We start from the raw sequence: 20020 nt of genomic DNA, 5'->3' as shown, positions 1-20020 counted from the left end.
AACACCTTTATAGCTATGGTCTAATCTAGTCGGTGAAACTTTAAACAAGTAGGTATACAATGCCACCGGCACCATAAAATCTCACACAATAAAGCGCGCACAAATATCATCCGCGACTTGGCGGGAGCACTACCGTACCCCCAGATATAAGACTTTTATTTCTAGGGCCGGTAGGACGTAGCTAGTAGCAGCGTAGCAGGCGAGTGTAAGCTAGGCACTATCTAAGGTACATACTATGTATATGCACAATAAAAATATACATCTTCATCATCATGTCAGCCGAAAGACGTTCACTGCTGGACATAGGCCTCATAGGCTCTTCACTCAGACCGGTCTTATTCTTTCCGCATTTTCCGCGATCTTAACCAGGTCGAACGCCACTCGAGAACCTTCTGACACCATCGGCTATCAGTCCTGCGAGCAATGTCTGCCCACTGCCACTGCCACTTCAGATTCGTAATTCTTCGGGCTATGTCGGTAACCTTAGTTCTTCTGCGGATATCATCATTTCTGATTCTATCTCGCAGAGAAACCCCGAGCATAGCCCTCTGAGTGGCTTTGAGCTTTTAATTCAAATATACATACATTTTAAGTCAACTAAGGTAGAATAACACAAACAAGGTTGATAAGGAATTATAATTTTGTTTATTTAAAATATTTTATGTCTTTTTAAAACCAACGCATGCAAAACCAACGAAACAACAAATAAAATAGGCCAGTGTATAGAAGATTTGACCAAACTAGGAACAAGCTTGCTCGTACCTATTAAATATGGTGTAATAAAAATCTTTAAAACGTATTAAACCAATTCAAAAATAATTTACTTTCTTTACATAACCAAATAATATTTTTAAAAGCTGTCACCGTAGTAGAAGTAAGTAGTAAGCGTAATTCAATGTACCTTTTACAAGTTTTATTTATCTCACAATATCTATAAATGAACAAGTTACAAGTAAATCTTGATCCACTTTCAATAGTCGGATTAACATGTTTGTAACATGTATGTATAGAGGTTTGGTGACAATGATAGTTATAAGGCTTGCATTAAAAATGAACTTTTTAGAAATAAAAACCCTGTAAGGTCAATTAGAAACGAATGGGTTGAAATTTGTGTTGAAAAGACACCTGTAAATATTTAAACATAAAGTCGAAGGAACTGAATCAAATACCTACGAGGGAGAAACGTTTGTGCTACAAATGTCATATTAACATCATACACTGTTACTGTCTCATCCACTCAAAGGTTGACTGGTAGAGATCAATTATAAGACTGCGGCGAAATGAGCTGGATAAATTTTGTGTTATAATTCAGACAATGGCGGTTAAAGGGTTAAAAGCCAAAGGTTACCTCACATCATAATTATAACACTGAAACAACATTTCGCACCTTGAGAATGAGACAGTCATTAAACAAAAAAGAATTTTAACGAATAGTTTTATTTTGCAAGCTGCCATATCTTGTTTAGTGACAGTCTCATTCTCAAGGTGCGATTTAGCATCATCAATTCACTCAACACTTGCTAAGTTTATGCCATTTCAAAAATATTGATCTTTGCATTTGCTAAACACAGACGAAACATAATTTAGCTATTACATATTGTCACCTAAAATACGCGGTTTGTACCTATTATTTACTCAACAAAGTTCTGGTATGATGCAAATAGGAGACAAGACAACTGAATAGGTACGATACAAATGTAATTTTATATTATTTATTATGTTCAATATATTACACACATAAGTAGAAAGTTACTCTAAGTATTCCACATTTTTTTACTATAATGGCTAAATAAATTTAAATTACATAACATTATTTAGGCCCTCAACAAATTTCAAATATTTTTCGTGCCTATCAGAATAATTATCACATTCATTCCGCCTTTCATCTATAAACCCTTTTTCATGACTAATTAAGACATTGAAGAGCACACTCGAATAAATAATATTACCATCATACCGCACAATTTTTGCTTGTTTTTGATTTAAATCATCTCGGTTGCAATTGCGGCAAATGTTTTTTACTAAAGCACCATTTAACCGCACAACACCGAAATGCTCGCGCATCAAGGACAATATCTCATGAACAATGAATCTACGATGATACCACAAAGTCTCATGGTCTTTATAGAATCGGAGCAACTCACTATTTAACACCATTTCATGAAAGAATATCTCTAACTTTCTGCAAAGAAGAAAATGGTCTGCAACGCAATCACAATTTTTAGTAGTGTAACAGAGCAGTAAATTAATTAAATTTTCTTCAGAATATGATATTAAATCCTCTTCAGATGCCTGTACTGTTACGTCTTTAGGAAAGTGCAGTGATAGAACATGTACGAAACTTTTACGGAGATGCACATCTATAGCTGATCTACATGATTTCCAGTTGTCATTTGAAATTGTAAAAATGTTACGAATACAGAATTGACGGTAGTGGAAACAACTGAAGTCTGAAATGTGCTTCGAAGACCATTGCTCGGAGAAATTATATTCCTTTATGTACAATGAGGCTAAGTTAAATTTTTTTTCAATATGTTTGACAGTATTTACGAGCCACATGCGGTGGTTCCAGCTGTGGTAATTGTTTGGGCTTTTATCTGATGACAGTTGGCAAATGTGGAGTTCTTCACTGATCAACGTTTCGATGTCCCTGGTTTGAAGATTTTCATCTAAAAAATAACATAAATAATTATTTTGTAAAACAGAATAAGATGTTCCTATTGTAATGACATGATGTGAAATTAGAAGTTATGCCTGGTTCACATTATTTCAGTAAAATCGTGCCAGTAGAGATACATTGCGGGTTCACAATCCAAACGAGTTACACAAGACCCATCGAGCACTGCAGTGTCATGCTACTGGAACGGTTTAACTGGAATAATTTGAACCGCACATTATACTCTTAACCTTTTGCAGGCAGGAAGTAAAAAAATGGTATTATTCGATTATGCATGCATGGATATATTTAATCTGCATTTCTGTGTATATTATATCAGCCCCTAAGTCATTCTGTTCTTAATTTTGTATAAATCCATCCTTATGCACACAAAAGGTTGTTTTTTTTTTTCAGTTTAAACCTACAATCAGTCTTCTGAAGAGTTGCTAGGTTATAATCAGGAGAGTTGCTAGGTCGTGGTTTGTTTGAGAAGGAAGAGCCACTGCTCTGTCTTCCCTTAGAAAAGGTTAAGTAGAATTGTAGGTACAATAGAAGTGTTTTTTTTTTCAGACATTGCAGTTTACAATTTGTTTTTTTTTTTAATTAAGTTTAACACATTCAGTGCCAAGAACCCGCTAGGCAAGTTCTCTGTTCATAGGCAGTTTTTGCAACAAAGCGGAAAAACGCTGCTACAGGCTACGAGCGTAGCATATGTGGTTGTGAATGTGTTAAAACATTGCTTTACCATAAGTTGTTCAACTTCACATGACTTAGCATTAGAAAAACCATGTAACTAGTAACAAAATTAAAAACAATCCCATCAATTTCGGTTGATCTATTTAAGATACAATGCCACAGATACACAAGTAAAACTTGTAACATCTCTTTTTGTCTTACAGATTAAAAATTGTAATTCAAATAGGTATTCATACCTTTCATTACAGCTTCCAACAGCCACCTCCTGTGGGCAAATGCTTCATTACACTTTGGCTTTCTGGACAAAACTAGTCTTGTAAATCGTAATTCAGCTTCTCTGTCTAACATACACCTAAGTAGCAGCTCTCGACGTTTGTTCCAAAAGGTATTCAGTTCGGGATTCAAAAGAAGAGTCACATTCAAAAGCTGTGCCAGTCTCTCAGAGTTGACAGAAGATTTTGGAGTCTTCCGCTTCGGTTTTACAAAGCATTTATCCATAAGTTCGGAGTAGCAGTACATGTAAACATGCTTCACACACCAAGATTCCAGGCCCAAACAGTTTTCCACATGCAGCACAGGCGATTTGTTCTTAAAATTCGAATCCACAGGAACAATATCGAATGAAGACCTGAAATTAAAACGCAATATTTACAAACAAACACGTAATATTTATTGAAATCTTGCCAGTTTTGTGCGATAGTTACAAGTCAGCGTTTTTCGACAGGATATTATCGATGTCTTTGAGTATTTTTTCAACTAATGCAAATTTATCCTCGTCCATGTTTACTGGTTATGCTAAATCGGCTACAATATTTACGGCTACTTTCTCAATTCGCTCAGTATCATTCTCAAAACATAAATTAAGAATTCAGATTACTATACTGTTGGTAAATTAAATTTATTCGTCACACGTCAAGACAAGATGTCAAAACGTCAATCAAAATGGGTGACACTCTTTCCCGGCCCGGATAATACCGGGATGGTAATACCGAACCTGTTTTTCGTGTACACGCCCATAGAAGCTTCTGTCAGTTTCTATGGGCGAGAACACAAAAAACAGGTCCTGTATTTCCATGTCGGTGTTATCCGGGCCGGGAAAGAGTGTCACCCGACGACTTCGTTCGTCGACTTAAAATTTGACAGTCACGTGCAGGTGTTGCCAGCAACAAAGCACACAGATAACTCCAACATTAAAACTAACCGATTTTTCTCGGTGCTTGAACACACTTCATTTTTTTTTTCATTTCCCTCCTTCAAGAACACAGATTACTAATATGTAGCTACATATGACATTTATGGAAGCATAGAGGGGGCGACAAGAGTATTGTATTGTTAAACAGAGGAGGATGGCTACTCATGGAACTACAACTCGACCAAAACGGGAGGAGAACGCAAGAGAATACCAGGGGTCTGACAGTTTAGTTTCACTCATCGACGTTGTAGCGCTGCCATTTGTATGATATTATTACAATCTGTGGACCGCCGCCATTTCTTTGCTGTCATGTCCTTACCCGTCATTGTGTTTTAAACATTGAGTTGAGTGCGGGTATTCTCTTGCGTTCTCCTCCCGTTTTGGTCGAGTTGTAGTTCCATGAGTAGCCATCCTCCTCTGTTTAACAATACAATACTCTACTTGCGGTAGTGTTTGTTAAGGTTTTGTTGTTTATGTCTAGTAAAGAAAAATAATATTGTCATGATTGACATATCCATTGTGATCTACTTCAAGATGTGCTTCCGCACAATAAACATCGTCTACTATTACGTGTTATATTTTATTTAAACTCTAACAGGTTATGGGCTATCAATAAAGAAGATATAACATAAATATAAAGATAAATGTAGTGAATAAATGTGTAAAAGTACAAAATGTAAATAATATGTAGACAAATTGAAATAAGAAAAATGAAGATGTAAAACAAAAGTCGTCGAAAAGTGTCAACTGAAAAATAAAAAACGTCAAGAAAATAAAAGAAAATGGCTTCGTCGAATTTTCCGCAACTAAAAGCTGAAAACTTTAATAATTGGCTTTACCGTGTAAAATGCGTTCTAGAAGAAAAAGGATTATGGAGTATTATACAAGAAGACGAAAATGTAAGTAAATTAAATAAGGAAGAGATTAAGAAAGCCAATGCAAAAGCCAAAAATATTATTGTTCAATGTCTCCCAGACAAATATTTAAATATAATTACAAAATGCGACAACGCAAGGAATATGTTAGACATATTAAAAGAAATATTCCAGAGGAAGAGCGTTATATCTACCATACTTTTAAGGCGAAAGTTAATAAACCTAAAACAATCACCAGACCAAAAATTAGAAAACTATTTTGAAAATTTTGACAGTATAACCAGTGAATTAGAGTGTGCTGGAGACTCGTTAACAGAACGAGACAAAATCGCTTATCTACTAACAGGCCTACAAGAGAAATACGACCATGTAATAACTGCCATCGAATGCAATACGGGGTTCCAAGAAAGTACGTTAAAACTAGATTTCGTGAGAGCTAGACTACTGGACGAAGAGTTAAAAGTGCAAGAAATGCCAACCAACAACAGTCAGGATACAGCATTCGTTACATGTTATACCTGCAAAAAACCAGGACACCTATCAAGAGACTGCTACAAGAATGTCTGGCATAGCCGAGGTCGCGGACGCGGACGAGGAAGAACGAACAACCGTTACCAAAGATATTCACGGCATCCCAACCATTATGGAAACATCGCATTCGAAGAAACCGGACAAAAGCATTTTAATTTTTGGACAACAGGAAAAATCAAAGAACCATCAAGACCTACGAACGGAAACATAGAATGGGTAATCGATTCAGGATGTACAGAGCATATGATTAACGAAGATTACGAAAAATGTATGACCAACGTCAGAACTTTAGAAACACCGATCAAAATCTACATCGCAAACGGAGACTACCTGATGGCCGAGAAAAAAGGTTGCATATTAATGAAATGTAACGATGTGACAATAAATTTAGAATCGTTGATTGTCAAAAATCTATCCTTCAATTTAATGTCAGTGAAGAAAATGGTTCAAAATGACTTTCACGTAATTTTTAGTAAACAAAATGTAAAAATAGGCAGGAAAAATTCTAATATCTATGTGTTTGGTTCTTGCATAGGTAATTTATTTCTATTAAATGCCGAAATATGTTTAGCGACTTGTAGCGCAGCTTTAAGCGACGACGACTTGTGGCACAGAAGATTGGGTCACCTCAACCGAAGAAGTCTACATTGGATGCGGCTGCCGACTAGCAACAAACCCTGCTCTCCTTGCATGATGAGTAAGGCGACGCGATTACCTTTCGTACCTGTCAAGAGGCCACGTTCAACTTACATAGGTGAGTTAATACACACTGATATTGCAGGTCCTCAACGTACACCTGGTATCAACGGAGAAATATATTACCAAGTAATAATAGATGATTTTTCACATTTTTGTTGTACATATCTTTTAAAACGTAAAAGCGAAGCCACTGCCAACTTAATCGAGTACATTCGGAGATTAGAGATAGAATACGCAACAAAAGTAAACAAAATACGATGCGACAACGGCGGAGAATTCAAAAATAACTTTTTTGAACATTTTTGCAGAGAACGAGGAATAAGAATCCAGTATACACAAGCGTATTCGCCACAACAGAACGGCGTATCAGAAAAAATGAACAGAAGTTTGATGGACAGGGCAAGGACACTGCTAGTAGAAACGAATTTACCAAAATATCTGTGGGGTGAAGCAATTTTATGCGCAACCTACCAAATAAATAGATGCCCTTCGACAGCTGTAAACTTTAAAACGCCTGAAGCCATTATGAGAGGTAAGACTGACTTATCGAGATTACGAGTATTCGGTAGCAAAGCCTGGGTAGTAACTATGCCCAGAGGCGACAAACTAGAAAAACGAGCTAAGGAAATGCGAATGATTGGATATGCATCAAACGGTTACCGCTTATGGGATCCGAAAGCAGACCTTATATTAATATCTAGAGATGTACGATTTGATGAGAATGATTTTGTATACGAGGAAAATATCAAAGAACAGAATGATCAGAGAATAAGTAAACAGAATGATGACGAAGATGATGAAATAGAACAAAACTGTAATAAACAAACTACGAATGAAGAGGAGCAACTAATAGAACAAGATACAAGCGACGAAGTACAAAGAGAAGCACAAGAAGCACCACAAAGGCCACAAAGAGATAGGAGGCCACCACCTCGATTCGAAGATTATTACACAGCAGAAGAGGAAATGTATGATGCAAATATAGCATTTTCTCTAATAGCGGACTCAGACCCGCGTAGTTATAAAGAAGCTGTAGACAAAGGAGAAGAATGGAAAAAAGCAATAAATGAAGAAATAAAGTCACTTGAAGAGTTGAATACCTGGAAAGAAGCCGAATTACCTAGAGGAAAGAAAGCCATAGATACAAAATGGATATTTAAGACGAAACAAGATGGAAGAAAGAAAGCGAGATTAGTAGCTAAAGGTTTTCAGACGGATAACATTCACAATGTTTATTCACCTGTTGCAAGAGTATCGACAATAAGAATGATGTTTAGCCACGCAGTACAAGAAAATTTTCCTATGAAACAACTGGATGTTCAAACTGCTTTTTTGAATGGATATCTGCACACAGAAGTGTACATAAAGCCACCAGAGGGCGTTGAGGTTTCAGCGGGAAAAGTATTAAAACTACAAAGATCGTTATACGGATTGAGAGAAGCTCCAAAATGTTGGAATGACCGATTTCATAATTATATAGTAACACAAGGATTTGAACAATCGAAATATGATTTCTGTTTGTACTACAAAGCCAACGTATGGCTACTTATTTGGGTTGATGACATTTTGATAACGGGAAAAACTACAGAGATAAAGAAAACAATTGAGAAGCTGAAACAAGAATTTAAGATAAGAGATTTGGGTGAAGTCAGAGAATACTTAGGTATGGAAATAAAAAGAGAACATGATAAGCTGAAAATTAGCCAAACTAAATTGATTGAGAAAGTACTAGAAAAATTTGGAATGACGGATTGCAAAGGAACACAGACGCCTATGGAACAAGGAACTCCAATCAAAGAAGAAGAAACTGTAATTGATGTGCCTTATCGTGAGTTGATTGGATGCCTTATTTACATCTCCACAGTCTCACGTCCAGATATTACTTTTGCTACGTCGTATTTAAGTAGATTTCTAGACAAGCCAACAAATACTACGTGGACATCAGCGAAAAGGGTATTAAGGTACTTAAAATTAACTTCGCACAAATGCCTGACATACACGAAGACGCAAGACAAACAAGTGTTATGCTATACTGATGCGGATTGGGCGAGCAACGTCGACAGGAAAAGCGTAAGTGGTTGTGCTATTTTTCATAATAGTAATTTGGTATCATGGTTCACAAAGAAACAGCAGACAATCGCTCTATCGACTGCAGAGGCGGAGTACGTGGCAGCAGCCATGGCTACAACGGAACTCGTCTATTTAAAAGGTATATTATCAAATTTTGGCTATGATGATATTAAATCGTACTTACACATCGATAATCAAAGTGCTTTAAGAATGATCGACTGTAATGAAAACAGTAACAGAACCAAACATATTCATATAAAATATCATTTTATCAAAGATTGTTACAATAAGAACATGTTTAAAATGTCATACGTTCCAACTAACGAAAATATCGCGGATATATTCACTAAGCCATTGGGCAGTGTGAAACACAATTATTTTGTAGAAAAACTTAAAGTATTGTGAGTTTATTTAATGCTGAAGTGTCAATGTTTATGTTAGTGTAGTTAGTTAGTACTAGTAATGAAATTAATAATAGTGCTGTGTATGTTTTATGAGTCTGTATATTTGTATTACCCCTGTTAATACTTAATGATTGCAATTTTAACTGAAGTTAATATTGAGGGGGGGGTGTTAAGGTTTTGTTGTTTATGTCTAGTAAAGAAAAATAATATTGTCATGATTGACATATCCATTGTGATCTACTTCAAGATGTGCTTCCGCACAATAAACATCGTCTACTATTACGTGTTATATTTTATTTAAACTCTAGCAGTGTTTAGTGCGAGTGATATTCCACTGACTTCCAACATGGCAAAATTCAAGTGTTGTGTTGTTGATTGTAATTCAACAAGTGCTACGCACAAACTATTTTGCATGCCCAAAAACGACTATTTACGAAATCTTTGGATGTCGTTGCTAGTACCGACTAGCCCTTATTTGCTGGCTTTGACCAAGAGTCAACTGTTGTTCAAACGCGTATGTGAAAGGCATTTTGACCATACTCAGTTCGATCGAATAGGTGCGCGGATTCGATATTCGTATCCCTGCCTGTTCACGGAAAAGGAAATGGTTCATGGTGTACCACTCTCGTCTAAGGGTAAGTTTTTCTCACCTTTGCAATAACAGCTCCATGTTCAAAATTTTATTCTAATATAAATTTAATGGAAAGAGACCCGCCGGATTAACCCTTATTCCCTGGCAAATGGGTCGGGCACTTATTTGGGATGCCACTTGTGTCGATACCCCTCGCGCCGTCCCATTTAGGCTCTTCATCTATCAAGGCTAGCGGAGCAGCAGCGCAGGCTGAGACAGCAAAACACCGCAAATATCTAGGGCTCTCTAAACTTAGGGTCCATGGAGTTCGGACGCAACTTATTGGACAAATAAAATATAAAAATATTCGAAATTACCAATGACCATATGGCTGGTGCATTTCTCGCCCAGCTTATTGGGATCACGATCCAGCTCGAAAATGCAGTCAGCCTCATGGGCACTTCCGCGGGAACAAGACTTGGGGGGAATTGTATATGATATGGTTATTTTTAGGATAGTTTAGTGTACCTACTTCAAAAGATGCAAACCTTAAAAAATCATTCATATTAGTAATCTGTGGAGAATACCCGCACTCAACTCAATGATTTAAAACACAATGACGGGTAAGGACATGACAGCAAAGAAATGGCGGCGGTCCACAGGTTGTAATAATATCATACTAATGGCAGCGCTACAACGTCGATGAATGAAACTAAACTGTCAGGCCCCTGTTCAAGAAAGGCAAAAAAAGGCAGAGTATACTGCACTGCACATCAAAATAAACTTATTGAATTAACGGTCAAATTGTAACACACTAAAAATAATTTTACTATAGAATTTCACACAATTTTAAATAGTTCCCTTGTTTCATTTCAAAAAGTGTGCAAATTTTACCGTTAAGTTTCAATTTTTTAAATAAATGGAGTATAAGATTTATCAAAACAAAACAGATTTTCGGATAGGTTACTTCGTATAAAATTCGAGAACCCGTAATTACTTTAGTTTGATACGCGCCAAAAAGAACCACTGGTGAATTCGATCAACCATCAGAATTTTTCACAAGCAGGCCTGCGTCCGCTGCGGTGCTGAGCACGCCGCTAGGGACTGCACGGCTGCACGCGGCCTTGAGAAGCCCTCCTACCTGTGCTAACTGCAGCGGACAACACACCGCGAGCATTTCAAGAAGGTGACCCGGAGCAGGAAGGCTGCAACCAGCAGCCGCGCTGGGAGAACACAGCCAAACAAAGACTAAGCGAAATAGCGTAGGTAGCGTGCAGCAGGGCTACTACGAAACTCGAAACTCGAAGTTCGTATCGTGCGGTCCCTTTGACACTAAACTTATTCTATTTAATACGAGAGCGAGAGGGACGGTACGATACGAACTTCGAGTTTCTCATATTTTAGTATCTTTGTATGATCTTGGTTTAATAAACAGAGTATAAAGGCGGTTATTGTTTTGTTTTGGATCGTGTTTATGATTGCCCAGACCGGAGGACTCAAAACGTATCCGGTGAAGAAAGGTGTTTAGCCGTAGACCTAGAACATAACATATCATTTACAATTTATTATTTTTTTACCCGACTGCGAAGAAGGAGGATTATGTGTTTGACCCGTATGTATGTATGTCTGTCTATTCCTATGTCCTCTCGTAACTACTCAACGGCTGAACCGATTTTGATAAATGATACGTCATTGGATTTGCCTTGATGACGCGAGTGACACTGGGTACACGAAATTCTTGCAAAATCAAAATGGCGGATTTTTGGCGCCAAATTGTGTTTTAAAAAATATTTTTTATTCAATCCTATCGACTAGGGTATCAAATGAAAGCTAATTATTTGCCCATTCTAAATGTGTACGAGTTATAATTGTTTTAATCTACCATTTTCACAGAAATATCAAAAAATGTAAAATAAAACAATACATTTTAAAAATCAAAAACACTACACAACAAGTCTAGTGGGCTACAACTCTGTTAAGTACTGTTCAACAGTGGGAATCCATTAATATACTGACCACAGATTACTAATATGTAGCTAGCTAATACTGACCAGCTCAAAAATTCTAATGGGTCCCGACTGTTATATTTTAAGTTAGCTACTTAGCAGAGTTCTAGCCCACTAGACTTGTATTCTTCTTTTTAGTATTTTTTTAATTTATTTAAGTAGTAAGCGTAAGCAAATAATGTAATATTATTTTTAATAGTTCTTAGAATAATAAAAATCAGTATGAACCAAATCCTTTAGTCTTATTGGACGGTACAAAAAAAGAAAGTATTACCATTTGAAATTTGAAATTGCCAACTATTTTCAGACCAGAGAGAATGGACCTCAAGTAGGCAGTATTTCCAAGTTCTCAAACGTGGTTTGCTTGTTGCTGTCCTGCCACTGTCAACTCTAAATATTGTCACTGATTGTACTTGTCATTTAAATTTCCAAAATGTTTATCGTCGTCGTCCTCGTCCGTTTATAAATTATTATATGATTTATATGTGTTCTGTTAACTCCTTATCTTTTAATGAAATATGCCTCGAAATTCATGTACGTCGGAATATGCCTCCAAACGCAGAAGATCAAGATCGCGTTCCCGCGAATACACTCGTAAACAACGGAAAATATCTCCTCAGCCTAGTTCGTCTCAAAACATTGACGAAGAATTCTCATTTGAGCACTATAAGCGAAGCTTGAATAAAATAATTTTATACAGCAGCGAAAGTAATACTGTAGCAAACAGTTTGGAAGACTTTTGGGTGTTTCTTAAGAAATATGAAGCTATGTTAAGGAAAGCCGGAAAACCGATACTGGAACAACGATGTGAAGAGCAGAGTGCCTTTTCGAAGTCGAATTGTATTAATTTCAACACAAAATTAAAATATATGGACACAGCTGATGATCGGGGGAGAAGGAAGTTGGATAAGAAATTATTTGAATCATTTTTGAATGTAGTATCTATTTATTTGGACTTTAAAAACAAGGAAAAGTTTGAGAAGTTAAAGAAGTTAAGGCAAACCCAAAGAGACTTGCCTGTAGCCAAATATAGGTAAATATTTACAGTTTTTTTTCCAAAAATAATTATTTTATTTGCTTAGGTACATAATAAACAATTATTGATAATTATTATTATAAATAGTATCAACAAACAGTTCATATTATGTAAGTCATACATAACTTAATGCACCTACAATATATATATTAAGATCATGGTGGAGTTTATTATGGTGAACCCACTAGTCAAGTTCTCTGTTAATAGGCAGTTTTCTTGTCAAAGTGGAAAAACTTGTTACGAGAGTAGCATGTAGTGTATGTGGTCGCGAATGTGTTAAGAATATTTTTGTATCTCATATAAGTGAACTGCATGTTCTTATGGGAATAAATGTCTTTAAACCAAGCTTTATGAAATACAAATCAATTGTGACAATAACCAAATGTATAAATGGTGAAATAATTTGCAAAATCAGAAATCTTGAAAATTTTGGCTCAATCTATAGCACTGTCTGTTAAATATGTCTGACTTACAAGCTAAGTGTGATAGTCTGCAGTATCCGTAAACATTGACTTCATCTTAATAAACTTCAACTGTTTGTGTACTTAAACTAGTTTGCTAATGTCATTTAGAACTCAAAAACAAAAGATTCATTTTCTTTTTGCATTTGAATCTTCAAGAAAACTAAAAAACCAATGCTGCCATCCTCAAGCTAAAAGGCGGATAGTGACAAAATCAAATTTGGAGATGGAGTCGAAAACACCATGTTTTTTTTTTTTAAAACAATGCAAGTACATATTGGTAAATTTTAAGGTGCTAGTTAAATCTATGAATTATAGATATCAACTAGCATTGATTGAAAATAATTGCTGCGTTTTTCAATATCTCATAACTTGATTTTGTCACTTAACTGGCTTTAAGCTTGAGCACGGCAGAATGAGCAACATTAACATTCTAGTTGTCTATCTATCACAAGGTGTAATCAACTAATAACTATTTTATTTCATGTTTTAGGCAAGAAATAGTGTCAGCAGTACAAAATGAGAGAGTAGTGGTGGTTGCCGGAGACACAGGCTGCGGGAAGTCTACTCAAGTGCCACAGTACCTACATGATGCTGGCTTCCAGAACATAGGTAATTAGTTGAGAAGGGCAGACTATGAATTATTAACTAGCTGACTAATTGGATAGTGGCTTTGGCAGTAATAGGTGATAATGACCATTGTCATTAAATATGTATTTTCTTTTGCCAATAATTAAACAATTTTTTTTAACAAAAAATGGAACCAACTTCAAAACCTTGAAATTAATTTTCTACTAGTTTGAAGTTGGTGCCTCAGCACGAGCCAGCAGGAGTGGAATAATAAGCCGTCTACCTCACCTAATATTATATTAGGATTCAATCACTCCTTCTGGCTCATGCTGGAGCGCCGGTTTCAAACTAGTAGAAAAATATTTTCAAGGTTATTGAAGTGATTTAATTTTTTGATAAATTTTTTTTTCCTGGTTTTTAGTGATTTGTAGCCAAAAAAAGGATTATTTTATAACAGAACACCTACCAGTATGTACAGTCTTCTTTATCAGGTCCAGTTGATTGATACTTTCTAAATGTAAATACTTGACTTGGTGTTAAAAATGCCAAAATCGTTATAGGTGTGCTTTAAAAATTCGATGGTTGCCCTCGATTTCTCTAAGATCCCATCATTAGATCCTGACTTGGTGTCAATGGGACCACCTCGGAAGTATGTCCTTTAGAACAAAAATATGCGCTTTATCTGTTCTATATTTATTTGATTGACAAAAAAATTATGCAATCTTGACCTACTGATAATCTAACCGACAGACTAAATGTGAAAAAACCCGAGGCATTTCCTTTATTAAATAAAAACACATATTTAAATAAATAACAGAAATAAAATTGGGGTGCGGGATAGCTCCTTGTGCAAATGCGGTCTAGACGAAGGAACTCTTGAACACATTTTTTTTAATCGCGGTAAACTTACATATTCTCTGTATGACGTGTTGCCTAAGGATGTTCCGCGTCCTATTAACTTTCTGACACTTCTTTCCCTTTTAGATTCTTCCTTGACAAAAATTTTAATCAAATTTATACTGAGGCACAACATTAAGTTGTAGTAAAATTACAGCATGTTTTCTATATTTAATTTTTCCTTTACACTACTTCCTTTTATGTTAGCATGTTTAACAGTCTGTCATTTCCCTGTTAAAAAAAAAAAAAAACACTTGTCCGTGTGCCGTCCATAACATATGTTATTTGTTTTAGGTCTCCTATCTGTTCCTTCCCCAAAATCAAAATATATATACTAGGCTAGTTACAAAAATATATATACTTACAGCTTGCACACAGCCCAGACGGATTGCCTGCATATCACTTTCCAAGAGAGTAGCGTTTGAAACACTGGCACAGTTCCAAAGCAAAGTAGGATACCAGATCAGATTTGAGAAGAGCAAGACAGCTGATACCAAAATATGCTTCATCACTGAAGGACTTCTACTAAGACAAGTGAGATTTTAGTTTATTATATATATTTTTTTTGTTTTAGTAACATCTGCAATCGGTACATTAAACCAGAAGCAAATCTGTTACGTGTAGTATGGCGTTTAGAATGAGAAGTCCAATGACTGCTCTCTTCCTCATTAACTAAGTTTCACAGTTGACGGGGTTCTGGAGTTCAATCCGTAGCTGCGTCCATATTTTGCATCTCATAAGACGGCATTCGTTAGTGTTACCCAAGGCCAATGCTTGTGCAAGCTCATTTATGTGTGTTGTTAGTCTTATTTTATATGATTTGCTACAAGAAGATAATTCTTCATTTATTATTGGCATTTTGAAAGTTGTGCACATCCTCGTTTTTGTGCACATCCTCGTTTTTAATGCAATATTTGAATCACTTAATATTTTATTTTAGTTTATATTGTAGGTCTTAACCTTATTGCCTACCATCCCTATGTGATTTTTTCCTTAAGTTCCCCTTTCTTTTAGTTAAGTAACATCTCCCATTTTCTCTGAATGTTCTACTGTCATTGCCTGCTTCTGAAAGCCTTCACTGACTAGGGCACCTAGAGCGGCCACTCTAGGCCCCCGGTGCTAAGGGGCGCCAATCTATTACTGAAAAGTGGCATGAATAAGTGAATTAGGGACAACTTAGGGATCTTTAAAAAACGAGCCTATCAGTCTCTCAAAGGGCCGGCAACGCACCTGTGACACCCCTCGTGTTGACAGGTGTCCATGGGCGGCGGTGATTGCTTCCCATCAGGTGACACAAAATGTTAAGGTGAAAAAAAAACGCAGTTTCAAATTGATTGTTTGCAATTTGATAAAGTTGTACAATCATTCACCCTTGTGTATAGGTTGTAATAAGGCCATCAGATACAGGTATTTGGAAGGTATGGTGTTGAATGGTGGTGTAAACGTGATTCTACTAAGATCTTCTAAACATATGCTAGCAAATAAAGCAAAATTTACTTATTTATTTCTGAGTCGATGGTTTTTAGAAGAAGCAATGCTGATTTACAAGTTTGTAGATAAGCCGTTTCCGCCGTACAGGGGAGAGTGTAACATGTATCTGAAGCTCCCCATAAGGTTGACACAGTCATGACATATACATTTCATGTACTAATGCCTCCTTAAAATATAAGAAAAAAATGGCTTAATTTGTTGAATCACGCGTTACTTTACGGAGGTCCGTGTCAATGAACTAAAAGCGAAGATTCTCTGAGGGTTGCATTACTAAGGCATATGTCTTAAACTTTTTTACAGATGTCATCAGAAAACCTGCCAAACTATGACGTCATTATCTTAGATGAAATACACGAGCGCCACTTGATGGGTGATTTCCTTTTAGGCGTTCTCAAATGCCTTATACACAGTCGGACAGACTTAAAGCTGGTGCTTATGTCAGCCACAATCAACATCAAGCTTTTTGAAGATTACTTCTCTGCAGAATCTGCCGTTGTTATACAGGTGATTTTACTATTTCTGTTACTTCAAAAACAAGGTTTTACTTAGTTCAACATTCTGGTAACAATTACCAAAGCATATTAGCTATTTGAGCTTCAAAATGAAATCAATAAAAAATAAGTTTGCGTTTTTATCTGTATATTATTAGGGGGAAAAAAATCGCTCGTAAACGACCGTTGACGACCGGATGGCTAAGTGGTTAGAGAACCAGACTACGAAGGTTGAGGTCCCGGGTTCGAATCCCGGCTGGTGCAGATATTTGTATGAATAATACGAATGTTTGTTCTCGGGTCTTGGATGTTTAATATGTATTTAAGTATGTATTTATCTATATAAGTTTGTTTATCCTTTGCCTAGAGTCCATAGTACAAGCTGTGCTTAGTTTGGGACTAGGTCAATTGGTGTCAAGTGTCCCATGATGTTAATTTATTTTATTAAATTTCGAAAAAGTCAGCTGGTGAGTCCGGACTCAAACCTATGATCCTCTGCTTGACAGGCCATTAAGCTACAGTCGTATTTTATCGGAAACGTTTGTATTTTTCGTGCTCTCGCAATTAGCGAGAATATTAGTAGGTACCTATATCGTGCAGCTGTTTTGACATTTGACACTAAATAAAGTTCAATCAATCATATTCCATTCCAATTGATTGAGGCAGCTTGTAGAAGTCCGTTGTTTTCACCGGACAATGGACCGTTTTTTGCCGGACTTGCGGTGTTGTATGGCTTTCAATGAATGTGTGTACACATGCACCGGACCGTTGTCCGGCGACTAAGCCATACAACACCGCAAGTCCGGCAAAAAAACGGTCCGTTTTCCGATAAAAACAACAGTAGTATACAAGCGGCCTATGGCTTAGCGGCCTGACACTTCAGATACCGTATTCCAACTTTTCCTGATGGAAATAAATTATGCACTATATTTCTACCATGACTTATTATAAAGCTTATTTAAATAATCTCGGTATATTTCATCACAGGTACCAGGGAGGTTGTTCCCGATTGACCTCCAGTATAAGCCAATATTTGTTGAAGATAAACCTTCGAGAAACGACAGACTGGATCCTCAGCCATACGTTCAAATAATGCAGCTTATTGATAACAAGTACCCAAGTAAGTGGATACACAACACAAACTGAGAACAATCACATTTAAAACGCAATCTTTTTTGCTGCTGGTTATTTATATTTGAGAACTCGATAGATCACTTACATACCCTGGATACAGGGTAAGTGCTGAAGAACAAGCCCTTTGATATCCTATATCCGCCCGGTATATGTACCAATTCTGGAGGTTGAAATCTTCTTGCGAATACCTAAATGCAAAGTGAAGCTAAAAGCTTGTAAAGAACTTAGACGTACTTACCTACTTTTTACCAGCAGACATCTTTTTAACAGCTGCCACCAGAGGCATTTTTTAACCCTCCATGCAAAAAAAGGGGTATTTTAAGTTTGACACTAATGTCTGTCTCTCTGTTTGTCTGTGACATCGTAGCGCTCAAACAAAGCAGTTTTTTACGTGAAAGCAATTTCTCTTGCGGTGGGTCTTAAATGTTTGAAAAAAAAATCGGTTCAGTCGTATTATGATTGTTTTTTTGGAGTCTTTTTGTATTTTTTATTTCAACTCCAAATTCGTCGTGTGACGTCTCTCGATGAGAGCGAAACACAGATGTCGCTAGTGCTTCTGCTTAAGCAGCGTAGTGGGAAAAAAACAACCTGAGATATGTGTGCATAGGAGAAATTCGTGTCTAGACTCCTTCCAGCGGTAGTGTAGGGGTTATAGCACGCAGCACGGATTGCTAAGGACCTGGGTTCGATTCCCAGCGCTGGTCTCTTTCTGGTTTTTCTGTGCATCCATGTCTCAGTTTGTATTTTCGATACGGTTCAGTCGTTTTTGAGATATTAAACTGCAATGTCAATGTTAGGGATTTTTAATTTTTTCTAATTGGCTAGCTAGGTTATTGCTTCATCGCTCATTTGACGAATAAATTTGATGCCGTCTCCGTCTATTCGAACAAAACAAACAGAGACGGCATCACATCTATCCGCCAGACAAATTGAATCAATGGATGGTGGTCTGTAATGTATTATTTGCGTCTTGTCACGATTACTTGCTTTACATTTCAGGTGACGAGCGTGGCGATTTGTTGATTTTCATGTCGGGTGTGCAAGAAATTACAACCATATGCGAGGCGGCGCAGCAATATAGCGAGAAGACGAAGAAATGGATCGTTCTGCCCCTGCACAGCGGCTTGTCTATTGCTGAACAAGACAAAGTAATTATCACCAAATATGGTCTGTGATTTTGCCTGCACGGAATTGCTTTAGCGCTAATACACTGGAACTCACCCAGAATAGAAAGTAGCCATTCATTCTCTAACCTAAAACTATTTCCTTGAGACCTCCTTCGGGCAGTCGGATAAAAACAGCTGCACCGACTTAGCTAAATTTCTCAAGGAAATAGTTTTAGCTTAGAGACTTACAGCCTTATTCATAAAAAAACCTTAATTGAGGTTTGATCGGTCTGTTACTTAGCAGACTGATTAAGCTTAATAGACGGTTGTCAAGAAGTATGATTCATAAACACTTGCTAGCAGTCTGCTAGTTGTTGAGCTGCTGATAGACGGATTAGACGCGTTATGTTGGCCACCTTGACAAATCAAAGACAAAAATGGCCTAATCGATAATTAAAAAAAAAAATTGACAGCAGTGACAGCAAATTAGCAGGAAAAAAAATAAAAAGCGAGATGTTTGTTTTCCCGCCATTTCCGATCCGCATGTTTATGTTGTGTAAAAAGCCATAATTATGTTAATCATCCTATTTTTTTTTTCATATTTATTGTTAATTTATTGTTGCTAATTTAGAGGATTTTTAAATACAAATTCCTGAAAATAAATTTTCCAATTTTTTTTTTAATCTGCGTAGCCCTGCCTTCACTATAAATATCTTCGGTATGGTTTTTTGCTCTTGTCAAAGTCAGCTGTTCAAACTTGTGGCGGCCATTTTGTGACTTAGCAGGGAGATAAAGGAGGGTCTACGGTCCTCTAACTTTAGCAGAGCCTTGATCGACTGATTAGCGCTAACAGACGTTTATGAATCATGTTTTTTAGCATCGGGCCTTCAAGGAGCCTTCAAGGAGGCTCTAACTTTTTATGAATAAGGCTGTTAATGGCTACTTTCTATTCTGAGTGAGTTCCAGTGTATTTATTAAAAAGCAATTCCGTGCAAAATCATAATTGATTTTCTGTGAAATTTTCTTAAACAAGAGGTAGTTATATCCACATTCATAATACTAGTATGACTTGTCAAGCAATGTGTCCTGTAGGGATCAATTCGCCACATGAGAAGAAAAAGTATGGGTAACAGA

General features: G+C 36.7%; 2 protein-coding genes across 3 annotated transcripts in view; one reads left to right on the top strand and one right to left on the bottom strand.

Moving 5' to 3' along the window:
- Positions 1 to 626: 626 nt before the first annotated feature.
- LOC141439511 (protein prenyltransferase alpha subunit repeat-containing protein 1-like) lies at positions 627 to 4391 on the bottom strand. Of its 2 annotated transcripts, none has more exons than XM_074103796.1 (3): positions 4235 to 4391; positions 3589 to 3980; positions 627 to 2669 (listed from the first exon to the last, which is right to left on the bottom strand). In XM_074103796.1, exons 2-3 carry the CDS (start codon positions 3869 to 3871, stop codon positions 1801 to 1803), a joined length of 1152 nt encoding a protein of 383 aa, XP_073959897.1. In that variant the 5' UTR covers positions 3872 to 3980; positions 4235 to 4391; the 3' UTR covers positions 627 to 1800. The 2 variants fall into 2 exon arrangements, with proteins under 2 accessions (XP_073959897.1, XP_073959896.1); XM_074103795.1 differs by having other exon boundaries at positions 4057 to 4390.
- A 7654-nt stretch (positions 4392 to 12045) lies between these two features.
- Positions 12046 to 20020, top strand: part of LOC141439836 (probable ATP-dependent RNA helicase DHX34) — a 46635-nt gene continuing 38660 nt past the window's right edge. Inside the window, exons 1-6 of the mRNA XM_074104225.1 lie at positions 12046 to 12733; positions 13691 to 13809; positions 15032 to 15198; positions 16456 to 16659; positions 17634 to 17766; positions 18780 to 18928. Coding sequence (XP_073960326.1) covers positions 12219 to 12733; positions 13691 to 13809; positions 15032 to 15198; positions 16456 to 16659; positions 17634 to 17766; positions 18780 to 18928 — 1287 coding nt within the window. The 5' untranslated portion in view covers positions 12046 to 12218. The remainder of the gene's footprint in view (positions 12734 to 13690; positions 13810 to 15031; positions 15199 to 16455; positions 16660 to 17633; positions 17767 to 18779; positions 18929 to 20020) is intronic.

This window comes from Choristoneura fumiferana, chromosome 21 (assembly GCF_025370935.1).
Source record: "Choristoneura fumiferana chromosome 21, NRCan_CFum_1, whole genome shotgun sequence".
NCBI lineage: Eukaryota > Metazoa > Arthropoda > Insecta > Lepidoptera > Tortricidae > Choristoneura > Choristoneura fumiferana.
Note: the sequence above shows the minus strand (reverse complement) of the source record. Positions and strands in the feature narration are given on the sequence as shown.